Source organism: Hippocampus bargibanti, linkage group LG05, assembly GCF_051943395.1.
Source record: "Hippocampus bargibanti isolate YZ-2025 linkage group LG05, ASM5194339v1, whole genome shotgun sequence".
In the NCBI taxonomy this organism is placed as follows: Eukaryota; Metazoa; Chordata; class Actinopteri; order Syngnathiformes; family Syngnathidae; genus Hippocampus; species Hippocampus bargibanti.
This window is the reverse complement of record NC_142738.1, coordinates 11,013,211-11,026,655: the sequence shown is the minus strand read 5'-3', so window position 1 is coordinate 11,026,655 and position 13,445 is coordinate 11,013,211. Positions and strand designations below refer to the sequence as shown.

General features: G+C 41.5%; 1 protein-coding gene across 2 annotated transcripts; it reads right to left on the bottom strand.

Moving 5' to 3' along the window:
* Positions 1-74: 74 nt before the first annotated feature.
* On the bottom strand, positions 75-13,440 carry ighmbp2 (immunoglobulin mu DNA binding protein 2). Of its 2 annotated transcripts, none has more exons than XM_088996454.1 (16): positions 13,081-13,440; positions 12,509-12,591; positions 11,307-11,476; positions 11,045-11,240; positions 10,871-10,965; positions 9,651-9,814; positions 9,352-9,552; positions 8,905-9,052; positions 8,642-8,816; positions 6,250-6,432; positions 6,070-6,182; positions 4,583-4,677; positions 3,853-3,976; positions 3,004-3,762; positions 2,736-2,935; positions 75-1,211 (listed from the first exon to the last, which is right to left on the bottom strand). In XM_088996454.1, the coding sequence occupies exons 2-16, from the start codon at positions 12,583-12,585 to the stop codon at positions 1,014-1,016; spliced, it is 2,898 nt and encodes a 965-aa protein (XP_088852580.1). In that variant the 5' UTR covers positions 12,586-12,591; positions 13,081-13,440; the 3' UTR covers positions 75-1,013. The 2 variants fall into 2 exon arrangements, with proteins under 2 accessions (XP_088852580.1, XP_088852581.1); XM_088996455.1 differs by having other exon boundaries at positions 12,509-12,587.
* Between the last annotated feature and the right edge of the window lie 5 nt (positions 13,441-13,445).

Sequence of the window (13,445 nt, the reverse complement as noted above, 5' to 3'; positions counted from 1 at the left end):
TTTAGGGGTTCCTTCAGTGACATAGGGTGAGGCCGTTCCTTCAGTGACATAGGGTAAGTCTCGTTATATCATCACCAACTCAAAAACAAGACTTCCGGAATATTCAGCGTGAGTCTTAAAACGTAAAATATAGCTATATGCAGTGGAATCTTTGTAAAATATGCTCAGTCATTTGTAGCCATTTTACAAATTATGGACACAACTTGCCCGGAAACGTCGGTTGTCCTTTAAGTTGAATCGATATTTGCTTAGGGGTTTCTATACAGTACCACCATTAGCGATATCTGTATCGGTCACACCGTTTGTCACGTGACCAGCTTTCGTGTCTTGCACTGTGTAGCAGAGCTGCAATGGCATCTGAAAAACATCTTCTTATACAGTATACAATTGTTCAACACCAATTTCAACCATGGGGTAACGTAAGAATTGAGACCTCGGAACGAAGTACAAGGCAATAGTGGCTGTCGAGGAGAATCCAACAAGGAGCAAATCCTCCATCGCAAAAGAGTTCGACGTGCCGCAGAATACTTTATCAACGTAAGTAATGTAGACATAGCAGTTTTTGTTTTCCATACATGTACATGTATTTAATTGTGTTGTATTCAGATATCTTTAGCGGTTGCAATAATCAGTTTTTCATGCAGTATGTACATGCTGGCGTTCGTGGTTTCTCTCGTGTGTATAGAACAATGTCAAGTGCTACTCAGAGTGACGATTGCAAGAGTGCGTTATGAAAATAATAAATGACGTTTTTATTTAATGCATAAGTTTATTTTTCACTTCACTACAGTACAAAAGCATGCTAGATACGCAATCCATGAACTCAAGGAGAAAATTACATGCCATATCAAAGATATCCCATTTATTGCCCTCTTTTAATGCAGTTTGGCGCAGGATATATTGATGGTCCGGTTCTATCGATATTTTTTCCAACTCCCAAGAATATCGATATAAGGAGACTTTACTGTACTATTAATTTTTAACAGGACTAACACAACTTTATTTCCGAATTGTTACCCATCCTTTTCTTTGCTTTTTGTTTTCCTCTGTGTGGCCATATCTTTGCATTTAGACTCCAGTTTTCTGTGTAGATAAGCTTTCTTCTTGGGGTCCATGGATTTGTCTTTTGTCCCGCTGCCGGCGTACAGAACCCCTTCCTTGCTTATTCTCATTCGAGCGCGAGTTTTGGCTTTATCTCCACAGCCGTGCACCTGAAATGATACCAACATTTAAAGACCTGAACAGGTAAGTTGACACGTGTTGCATGTGAGTAAGGTGCATCGACTTTTTATTTTGGCTAATTCGGCGCAGGATATTTAACGTTTTAGACCATAACTGCTATTGCGTGATAAAACTTCCATGAAAAGGTTTCTTCTGTCGTCATCTGTACTTCTTTGAAGGTGTCGGATGTTTCGTTCCTCATCCGAAGAGCAGTCAGCGAACTGAAGTTGTGCCGGTAACTCCGGCCCTATCCTATATACAGGTAAAATCCAATTTACGACCGGTGCGAGTTACGACCACGACCGCCAGACCCTTTTTTTATTATTCTACGGCTGGCACCGCTACAGTTGCAGCCCAGCAACACTGTTGAGATCTGCAGCGTTTGCGATGCATTTGGTAGAATAAAGAATCAATATGGCCCTTCTTGTTTAGATTGAACAAGTAGGACGGTTATTTGCCAAGCACGGAGAGCAACCGCTTCTCTCAGCATTGTATAAGAACTATTTTTTTTTATCGCTGTCAAAGGACCATATGTAGCGTTGTGGCTGCGTTGCCAGATCCGCTCAACATTCAGCATGCCTCATTTATCTTAACAGAGAATATTACAGCATTTCACAAAATAAGCATACAAAATAAAATTTCTTCACAAACGCGGACAACAATTTTGGCCAGCCAGCGCGTGCTGGTGTTACGCTATCTGTCACAATGGCAGGCAGGTGGGAGTGTCCACGACGCCAAGGCGGGTGGACGAAGGCGCTCGGGTCGAGGGTTCCCCCAACGCCGGCCAGGGCGCGATGAGAACGCCGCGTCGGCCTACGCCGCCACCGGCTCTTTGGGACTTTTTTTCCTTCGGCGTCTGCCGAAGTCTGAGCGTGTGTGTTGGGCAACCTCTTCTGACTTCTCTCTTAGCAGGGAGAGCGATTTTTCAACAGCGCGTATGCATGGGAAGCTGTGCGTATTTAGGTCAGCAGAATGACACAGTAATAAAAATCGATAATACGAAATATAAAATGATAAAAATGACACTAAAAGTTACAAGATTTATAATTGAACTGTCAGCAGTTTGTTATATAATAGTACTTAATAGAAAACGTTCTTTAAAAACAACAGATTGACATCGTATACTATTCTGTCGTATAAACCTCGCGTCAGCCATTTGGAATGTTATTCAATTTACGACTGTTTGACTTTCGACCGTTCGGAACGGAACCCGGTCGTAACTCGGATTTTACCTGTATGGATAGAGGTGGCAAAAGACCTATCAGAGCAGAGGTCTGGCACAGCCACCTCTGTCCATTATAGGGCCAGAGTTACCAGCACAACTTTAGTTCGCTGAGGAAGTACAGATGACGGCTGAAGAAACCTTTTCATCGATTTACCACTCCTGTACGACTGAGAGCCTACACAGACGGATGCTTGCTGAAATGTGAATTATGTATCGCACATGCTATTCAAACACCTTTAAAACAATGCAAAGTCTACGTGTCAAGGTTTGAGTTTTCCTGCTGCCTTACCTCTGGTACATGGTGACTGAAACAATATTGTCTGTTGCAGAACAGACAAAGCTGTCCAAGTGTTAGCACGGAGGCTTTACACTTGACAAAACTGCAGATTCCGTCTGCCTTCACCACATCTCTGATTAAGGCGTCAAAGTCGTCGCCCGGGGAAGCGGTTGCCGCAATTTCGCAGGCGCCTGCTTTGATCGTCTTTTTTCCTGGAAGACCGTGAAAACAGTTGACAAAAATTTGGCAAGGTAAGAATGCAGATGTTTGCAACGCTAACCTTTAGCGGCAGTGGACTTCTGTCTGGTGCCTGAGCTTTGCTGTTTCTTTTGTTGAGCATTATCTGCCCTCTTCATTCGTTCGATATGTAACCTTTTTAAATCTAATGGAGATTCTTTTGGGGGGTGTTGAGGAGTGTCCTGCCGCTGGGAGGTTGTTGCTACCTCCTCGCTTTCTTCTCTTTCCGCCTGTTCTTGAGCTGCTGGTTTGGATATGGTAACGTACCTGTCTTTCCCCTTGCCTTTACTTAGAGACATGAGACTGAGCTCTTCGGCGATCTGGTGCACTAGCAGGCGGTCGTAGGAGTTGAGCGACGGCGGGAATTCGAGTTCACTCTGATCAAGATTCTTCATAAAGTTCTCCACCATCTCTCTGACCTCACTTTGTTGGTTCCTTTTTGGTTTCTCCTCAGCGAGCGCCGATACACTTGGCTTTATAGGATTGTTGCATTTGTTAGCATGCGTACTATGTCCATTTGGTTTCTTGGGAACCAGTTTGGGTTTCTTTCCCTTGGGTTTCTGCGTTGTCAAAGTTTCAGGTTTTGAGCCTTTGTGGTCACGGATGTAATTTTGCGGGACAATGTCCTGTAGGTATTCAAAAGCTGTTCGAACCTCCCCGTACTCAGTGACGTGGTGGACCAGCGTCTTGAGGAAAGCGTGATTTTGAACCGTCTGGGTGTCACACACGATGGCCACATGGCGTCTCGCACGTGTGACAGCAACGTTGATCCTTCTGTCGTCTGCCAGAAAACCAATTTTACCTGCATTCAGGAAGTATGAACATTCTTCAAATTAGATTCAATATGGTGGCGAGGTTGCTAAAGAACCAAGCCCCGAAATTGACAATGTACCTTTCCGATTGGACCGGACTAAAGACAAGACCACAGCTTCTTTCTCTCTGCCTTGAAAGCTATCCACTGACTTGATTTCTAGCGCTGGATGCTTTGCAGAAAGTTTCTGACACAGGAGTTCGACCTTCCCAGAGGCACAAGCATGAAAACTATGATCAGATGTTAAGCAGGAAACTCACAACCCAAAACATTTGTTAAACTGTGATGGAGAATAAGACGTTATCATGTTTAAAAGTGCCGTGCTTAGCTGGCCAACTAAACAAAGGGCCCACAGTCAAGGCGCAGATGGCCACAGTAAATCAGAGTGAAACAGACACAGCCCAGTTTAACTGTTACCTTCATCGAGAAGATCTGGCCTTGGAACTCCCTCACAGGAAGGAGCTCATTAGCCAGGTTACAAACTTATCAGTTCATGGAAAACACAATGTTTTATTGCTTACAGCTGCCCAGAACGTCCAGAGGCGTGATATTCTAATCAAGAGAACTATGTTTTACTAATGTCTCACTTTAATTTGCATATACTCTCAATAAATAGCTTGGCAGAGGGGCGCAGAATTCAGACGCATGTCATGAATGACTGTTTCCTGCCGGCAGTAGGGACGATCATTCTGGTCCCGAGTCTCTGTCCGTTATATCTCTGACAAACTGTCACAACATGATGATAAAGTTTTACCCGACCAAAGACCAATTATGATTATTTTAAATCCAGCTTCCCACCCAAGTAAGTTACCTGCAAATTGTACGGAGAAATAACAGCTATGTCCTTGGTCTTCACCCCAGCTTCAGTCAAGGCTTTAATGTGCAGCGCTACGATTTCAACTTCACCTGAGAAAAAGAAGATATGTTCATAGATCACACAAATAAGAACTTATGTTTTGCAATTTTTTTCTTTTAAATAAATGTGGCTGCAATGTATTGAATATTTTAAAGTTTGAAGGTCAAAAATTAAAGCATTTGGTAATTAAAACAAAAAAAGTCAGCATAAGAATCTTTAGACTCTCTTCTTTCATTAGTAAACGTTTATGCCGATCTTATTTGGCTCTAGAGTTCTATGCAATGGAAGCGGGAGCGGCTGTACCAAAGGCAAATGCTGAGCACTTGTGGGAGGGAAAAACATTGCCAGAGGTCTGACCTAGCTTGATTCGCACCCCCCTCACCCCCTCGAGCAAATTTGGGAATGGCGCTTCACGTCACGCTTTTCAATTCCCAAATCAATTTGGGAATGGCAGTCAATGAGTTAAATGGTCCAAAAAAAATCAAGTCTTCTAAAAAATATTTAATTTTTGAAATTCATGGGGAAAAAACTTCAGTAAAGTTTCTTTATTATTACATTCTTAATTAATCAATTGTTTTACAATGAACAAAACACCATATCCTAGTAAATATAACAAATGATTAATTCTAAATATACGGGCTGTGATTTTCATAGCACTTGTAATTATTTATGTTTTTATTTGCAATTTTCAGTAAGATAGTTATGTTGAGATGAAAACTTATGACAAAAGCTTAATTATAAATATCCGGGCGAGATTTCTATAACACTTGTATTTATTTAGAATTTTCACTCATTCACTGCCAGACACGTGCAAAAATGTGTCCACTGCAGTCCCAGGGTTGTTGTCATTGGCACTCAAATTCCAGGACACAGAATATTGAATTTTAGGACTAGATAAAATTTCAATACAGCGTTAGAAACCTTAGACTCTCTTCTTTCATCAGATGGACTTATATGAGCTTTAAATGAGGGTGGCTGTCCAAAATACAATGCAATACATACACATTGGTTTATACAGTGCTTTAACAATAGCTGAAGCTGGTACAAAGTGCTAACATAGAAAAAAGGGAAATGCTGCCCCTTGTGGGAAAGAAGAAACACTGCCAGAGGCCATGGCCAGCGCTTTATCGGCAGCCAAGCATGTTTAAAAAAAAAAAAAAAAAAAACGAGATTCGGGTATGGCGCTCTACGTCATATTTTAAATTCCCGAATCAATTTGTCAATGGTAAGGAATGAGTTAACTGTGGTTTTATGTATGTGCTTGTTTTGTGATTGTAAAGTGTCCCAGAGAGCTTTGAAAGGCGCTTATAAATAAAATGTATTATCATTATTATTACTAAACATACTCTGAAAATAGATATTCATTGCAGACACATTTGACAGTTTACAGAATCAGTGACCTAATGATGCTTTTCAAGTCCAATTAAGAAGGAACACCTAACCTGGGTTGCCTTTGGATTGCTCATCAGCCATTTCTGTCAGACCACAGGCAGCCGTGTCGATGAGAAAAAGAGGTGTGCTGGTTTCGTCGACGCAGGCGACCCCCGGGAGATCTCTGTTTGCGACATTTATTGAAGTATGGTACTTTTTACTTTTATTTTTTTCACTGAGGTGATTCTCACTTTAGTAAGTGTGCCTCCACTGAACTATGTGCTGCCAAACCTCCGTGGTACATCGCTTTGGAGGACCATTCCATGATGGCACTGTTCATGCGGTACTGAACTGTTAGCATCCGCACAACTGAGTCTCCATACATCTGGATGAGTCTCTCCATTAGACTGAGAGACAAAGCTTTTGAAGCCGCCCTGAAGGAACAATGGAAGAACAATAAGGATCATATCAAGGAAAGAAAAAAAAAAGGTGATGATTGATTGAAAAACATGCAGTCCTGAGGCGTCTGTGTAGGCTCAGTCGTACAGGAGTCATCCACCGAGGAAAATGTTTCTTCAGCCATCATCTGTACTTCTTTGAAGGTGTCGGACGTTTCGCTCCTCATCCAAAAAGCTTCGTCAGCGAACTAAAGTTGTGCTGGTAACTCTGGCCCAGGTGGCAAAGGTCCCAGGGACCTACCAGAGCAGAGGTCTGTCACTGCCACCTCTGTCCATTAGATATATAAAGTCTCGTTATATCGATATTCAAGGGAGTCCGAAAAAATATCGATATAACAGGGACTATCGATATATCCGACCCTGTTTGCATGTACAGTAAAGTCTCGTTATATCGATATCGGTTATATCGATATTACCGCTTATTACGATACTATTTTCATTTCCCTTGCACATTTCTAGTCTTTTTATGTATAATTAGTACCGTTTAGTACGATACTCAGTGATTACGATAATCCGGTTATTACGGTGCTCCTTTTCATTCCCCGCCGGCCATTTTAGTTGTTTATATCGATATATCCGTCGCGCCATTGGTCAACTTGGTCACGTGTCTTGTTACATGAGCCGCCATCGGTCGCGCCATTGGTCGACTTGGTCACATGAGCCGCCATCGGTCGCGCTATTGGTCGACTTGGCCGTGTGACTTTGTCACGTGACACGCCATCGGTCGCGCCATTGGTCACCTTGGTCACGTGTCTTGGTTACGTGTCACGCCATCAGTCGCGCCATTGGTCGACTTGGTCAGGTGACTTGGTTACGTGCCCAGCACCCGTGTAGCAGAGCCATTTTCATTTTCAGACGCTAGCTCATGTGTAGCAGACGAGATTGAAGTGTTTGTGTTAAAAGGTAAAAATGGGAAGCAGAAGAAGATCGATGACTTTTTTAAATTGTATACATAATACAGTAAAATGTAAGCGTTGCAGTTTCCCTGTTGTGTTATGTACATGCCCACTGTACTGTATATGAATGCAATCGTTTTTTGCAACAATGTTTCTTGTTTTGTCTGCTGAAGCGCGATGATTGTGAAAATTATTAACATTCCATACTGTGTATTAAAGGACAGCCGATGTCACTTTTTATTCAAATCCAAATAAAAATGACTTCACGCCAAGACGTCTTGCATTGCTTGTGAATCCAAACAATGGCTTAAGATTCGGATAATATGCTTTCTTGTTACACATCCAGTTATGAATATATTTCAAATACACTGTAGTTCTGAAGATTAAAGCATATATGTTTACAATCATTAAAGAATTATATGTGCCATTTTGAGGCAACATTGGGGGAACAACACCCAAAAAAAAGGGAGCTAATGGCCAGCTCCGTTTCTTATATGGCGCTTGGCTGCCCTCTTTTGGCGGCTTTTGTTTAATGCAGTTCGGCGCAGGATCGGATATATCGATAGTCCCGGTTATATCGATATTTTTTCGGACTCCCTTGAATATCGATATAACGAGACTTTACTGTAATTTTCTCCGTGCGTGCATAGAAATAGTATCGATATAACCGGGACTATCGATATATCCGATATCGATATAACGAGACTTTACTGTGTGTGTATATATATATATATATATATATATATATATATATATATATATATATATATATATATATATATATATATATATATACACACACACACACACACACACACACACACACACACACACACACACAGTAAAGTGCGTGCATAGAAATAGTATCGATATAACCGGGACTATCGATATATCCGATATCGATATAATGAGACTTTACTGCATATATATATATATATATATACACACACACACACACACACACACACACAGTAAAGTCTCGTTTTATCGATATCGGATATATCGATAGTCCCGGTTATATCGATACTATTTCTATGCACGCACGGAGAAAATTACATGCAAACAGGGTCGGATATATCGATAGTCCCGGTTATATCGATATTTTTTCGGACTCCCTTTAATATCGATATAACGAGACTTTACTGTATATGGCCAGAGTTACCAGCACAACTTCAGTTCGCTGACGAAGCTCTTCGGATGAGAAGCGTAACACCGACACCTTCAAAGAAGTACATATGACGGCTGAAGAAACGTTTTCATTGATCCAATACTGAGGAAAAAATATTTACCCTTGTGATTTGATAGTAGGTGGTAACTGCTGGTAGTCTCCAGACAGAACGCATTTGCGAGCTTGGAGCAGACCAATCCAGCAGCTGCTCTCCAGTGACTGGGCACACTCATCAATCACTGTCCAATCAAAATGCTGAGGTTGCAGGAACTTCAGAGGTCCATCGTCCCACGCACCTGCAGATGCAGACGAGTGGTTTCTAGTCATCAGCACGATGGTACCCGGTTGATATTTGCTATCTGGTGATTTGAAGCCTTGACTAGCCTGTGTTGGTTGAAAACACAACGTCAGCACTTTTCAGGATCGGGCCGATGGCCTTGGCTTCTCTGGTGTTCAGCTCTTTTTTCAGCTCACGTATTTGTCTTCGGAAGTAGGCCTGCTCTCCTTTATTTTTGCTCTTCTTCATTCCCAGCTGAGAGGATTGCACATACAGTACAGTTCGAGGTCATCTGTGCATTAGTGTCTGTGTAAATTTTGAGTAACTGCTTACAGGTTTTCAAATTATGTAGTTTTTTGTGTGATTATCATTGCACAGGTACATTGACATTGCATCGGTTGTGTTATTTTCAACTGTTATTTTTTAACTTTACTCAAGTGTCCAATCTGACATCTGAAGCTTGCCCTCCAAACGCAAGGTTCAGCTTTACATCCACCGCAATCATCAGGAAGGTGGCTCCCATGCCAGCAAGGGACTTGCGCAGACCTACTTACAAAAGCCTGGTTAATTCTCGTTCTGATGTCAACGATTATGTGTCCGTCGTCACTCTGGGCGAGGATGGCATCCAGCGAATGCTTTTTTATAGATTCTAGAAGTCTGGAAGGGTGACCGATTCTCACAACTTTGGCCTTGCACGGGGCTAATCTCTCTACTAAATTGTCCACTGCCACATTTGAAGGTGCACAACATAAGACCTGTATAAAAAAACATATTCTGGATCAAATAAGATGCCTTACAAACTGTGGCCAGTTGATATCCTCGTTAAGACAAATATAGGCAGGTTTTTTTGCACCTTTTGGCCTCCTTTGACAGCTTGCAGAATGATCTCCACTATTGTGGTGGTTTTCCCAGTACCTGGAGGTCCATGAACCACTGCCAACTCTCTCTGAGACAATGCAAAAGTCACCGCTTCTCTCTGGGAATCATCCAGGTTGGAGTTAAAGAATTTGACCTCATCTAATGGAGAACAACACCAAGTCAAAGGTTGTCGGTCAAGAAGACACACAAAAGATGCAACAGCTATATCACAAATGTTGCTTTAAAGGACAACCGACGTCTCTGGACAAGTTGTGTGCATAATTTGTAAAATGGCTTCAAATGACTTCTACTGAGCGTATTTTACAAAGATTCCACCGCATATAGCTATATTTTACGTTTTAAGACTCGCACTGAATATTCGGGAAGTCTTGTTTTCGAGTTGGTGACGAGTCCTCACCCTACGTCACTGAAGGAACGCCGAGAAAGGACATACCTTGCATCACCTCAATGCATTTTGCAATACTTTGTTTGGTTTGAAAACTTCGTGTTGATGGCGAAATTAGAAGGAAAACACATAACGCGATGGTGAATCCTTGTGTGTGGCACCGAGCATCTATTTGATTTGATCACTGACAAAAATTGTAAGGAATTAATCAGCCCGTTTCCACAGAGATTTGTCGCCCTCTTCTGCCTCTTTTCGGTGCTACATTTCCCCCCAGGTGACACACATTCGGTGCTACATTTCCCCCCTCAAAATGACACGGAATACATTCTTTAATCGATTGAAAACATGTATGCTTTCCTCTTCACAACTATTTGAATCGTATTCATAACTGGATGAGTAACAAGAAAGCATATTCTCCGAATCTGAAGCCATTGATTTGATTCTCGAGCAAGGCAAGGCGTCTTGCCGTGACATCACGAACATGGAGGCGGGACATTCTGAAACTGGCCACTTCCGGTTTCAAATTGAAGTACTTTATAGACACTAAGTCATTTTTATTGGTGTTTTGCATTTTATTAAAAATATCATACTGCGTGTTTTGGGTATTTTAGATGCTATAAAACGTTTTTCTGATGTCAGTTAGGAAACAAAAAAAGTGACGTCGATTGTCCTTTAACTTCACAAATAAATTAAATAGCTTATGTTGGATCTCATTGTGTAACCTATCAATATTCTGGCTTTCATACCCTTGAAATTTGTATGATGGGAATGAAATTGGAAGGTCTCAATGTATGTCCGTTGTCACTTACGTGGCTGGGACTGAGAAGGTTTGGCCTCCCCAAAGAGAACCTTGATCAGATTTGCACACGGTCCAGTGTTGTATTCTTTTAACATAATTAAAGCCCTGCCAGCACAAAAAAATGTTCATGTGACACGACTACACAGTTGACATTTTGAATGTACAATAAAAACGCACTGCTTACCTTTTCATTCGGTTATAAGTGACATCATTTGTCAACTGAAAGAGACTGTATAGATCCTGTGAATGAAAACTGAGCCAATCCCTTAAATCATGAAAAGCCACACTTATTGAGCCTTTGCTGACCCGTATCACAACGCCTGTGCTGATCTGAGAGGTCTGGCTGCACCCGTGGGAGTCATATAAACCAACTATATCTCCTGTGAAAAAGGATACAAGTTTCAAAATAATAGATAAACAGTCATGTTTTTTTTCTTCCAACTTACCAGGTCCAAAGCTATTGCTTGGAAGAGATAAGAGGCCAAGATGTTTTCTCGGCTCGAGGACAATAACTGTTTGACCGTACATGCCCGTGGACAGACTTTCGATTTGAAGTTTTAACAGGCACTTTCCTTTGTTTTGAAGTTTCTGGAGTGATGTGTTCCCCTTTAACAACCTGTGTGCAGAAAACAAAATAATCGATATTCTTTTTTTATTCTAATCATTTCCTCTCCTCTTTCATCTAGAACTGCTTCATGTAACAAAGAGGGTACAGAAAGTGCTTATATTGTCATATTTGTTATTTAGGTTTTTTTTTGTTCTTTTGGCTTCCAGATTGGATTGGATTGGATTGGATTGAATTTGCCTTTATTAGTCTCGCAGTGGAGAAATTTACTTTTCACAGCAGCAAAGTTATGAAAGAAATGAAAGTAGAAAAGCAAAACATAGGAGCTGCTGGAAAGGCAGCCACTCTCGCGGCGCCGTCTTGAAGTCAAAAGAACAAAAAAAATAAGTAACAAATAACATGACAACACAAACACACAGAGAGACATTCATTCTTAAGCACTTTCTGTACCCTCTTTGTTACATAAAGCAGTTCCAGATGAAAGAGGAGAGGATCAAAGCGTCTCTTCACCAGTGGATCAGGGACATCATGGTGGAATGTGCACGTCGACTACAAGCTAAATGTTTAAAGCAAACACGCAGCTGTAGCATCCATTGACGAAAAGAGATCGTCTCACATCTCCTGTCCCCCATAAATCAGCTTCAATTCCATCCCGCGACAGTTGCATATACGCATCGGCGCTCTGCGCTGACACTCCTTCCTTCTTATCGCGGGCTCCTCAAGCCATGTATCCATCCAGCCGTAGACTGTACAACAGCACCGACCTTCCACTGAACAAAGCGGGGCTGTGAAGATGCTGCCCATTACAGGCGCAAAAAACACAATGGCCCTAGAGCTGACCAGCGATGACAGTCGAATGGCACAGACATTCCTCCCTTTCAAAAACAGTACTGGCATATTCATGCTGCCGAAAAGGCGCAACCGCTCAGCACAGTCTCCTCCTTGATGAATGCCGTGGTCAAAAATGCTGAAAAACAATCCGTATCCGTTCCACACGACGCACACAACACAAAGTGACAAAAGAAAACGCAAAAACAAGACAAAAACAACAAAAAAAGCAAGGTTCATTTTGTCTTCACAAACCTGTTTTGCTCTATTTCAGCTTCCCTTTCTATTTGGAGAAGTGCGAGTGTCTTTGAAACGAAATCATGGACTGCCATCTCTTCCTAAACAAAAAGAAGAGCAATATCAACAATTTGCCAAATTGGATCTCCAATGCGGTAAAGAATGGCGTGATGGTATTAACAGTCAAGCTCTTTGATAAGAAGCACACACACCACTTGAACTAATCAGTATACAATTTTAGCATACTGATGAGCAATATAGACATAAACAAAAGCAGGTTCTTTTAGCTAGGTCGCATTCAAAAGCACGTCACGTCAGCTTCAGTCAACAAGTATTGACACAACTATCAAGCAACAAGACACTTACTTGGTGAGTGCAGAAAGTAAACCAAAAACAGCATGTCTTTCATTTTAAACTTCGCCATTTATGCACAGTGCAGTCTCATTTTGTCAGTTGTAAATTTCTCAACTGAGAGATGTTAGGTTATAACGAGACTAATAAAGGTAAATGCAATCCAATCCAAAATTGACAAATTATTTTAGCCACGATGGTAACATTCGTCACATTTCGCCTGAAATTAAAGTACTCACCCAATGAAGTAAAAAATGAACATCAGCGATTAATGCTAAATAAAGACGACGAAAAGACAGTACTATTTACAAAGTGCGGGGTGTGCTTCCATTCAAAACAGAGGACTCCGGTTCTTTGTACTGATGGTGAATTCTTTAATTTGATTTCACACCACCACCGTGAAACACTGCCCGCTTTCTATCCGAAATGGAAGTTTTTGATCTTCGTCCTTTTTATCTTTTCCTTGCTAAACAGTCCAGCGATAAAGCATGTCCATTCTCGCCGTCCTGTCAATGAAAATGAAACTTAAGTGCGATGAAGCAAGTCCATTCTCGCCGTCCGTTCAGTGAAAACGAAACTTCCTGTCAGTGAAACGTCCTGTCAG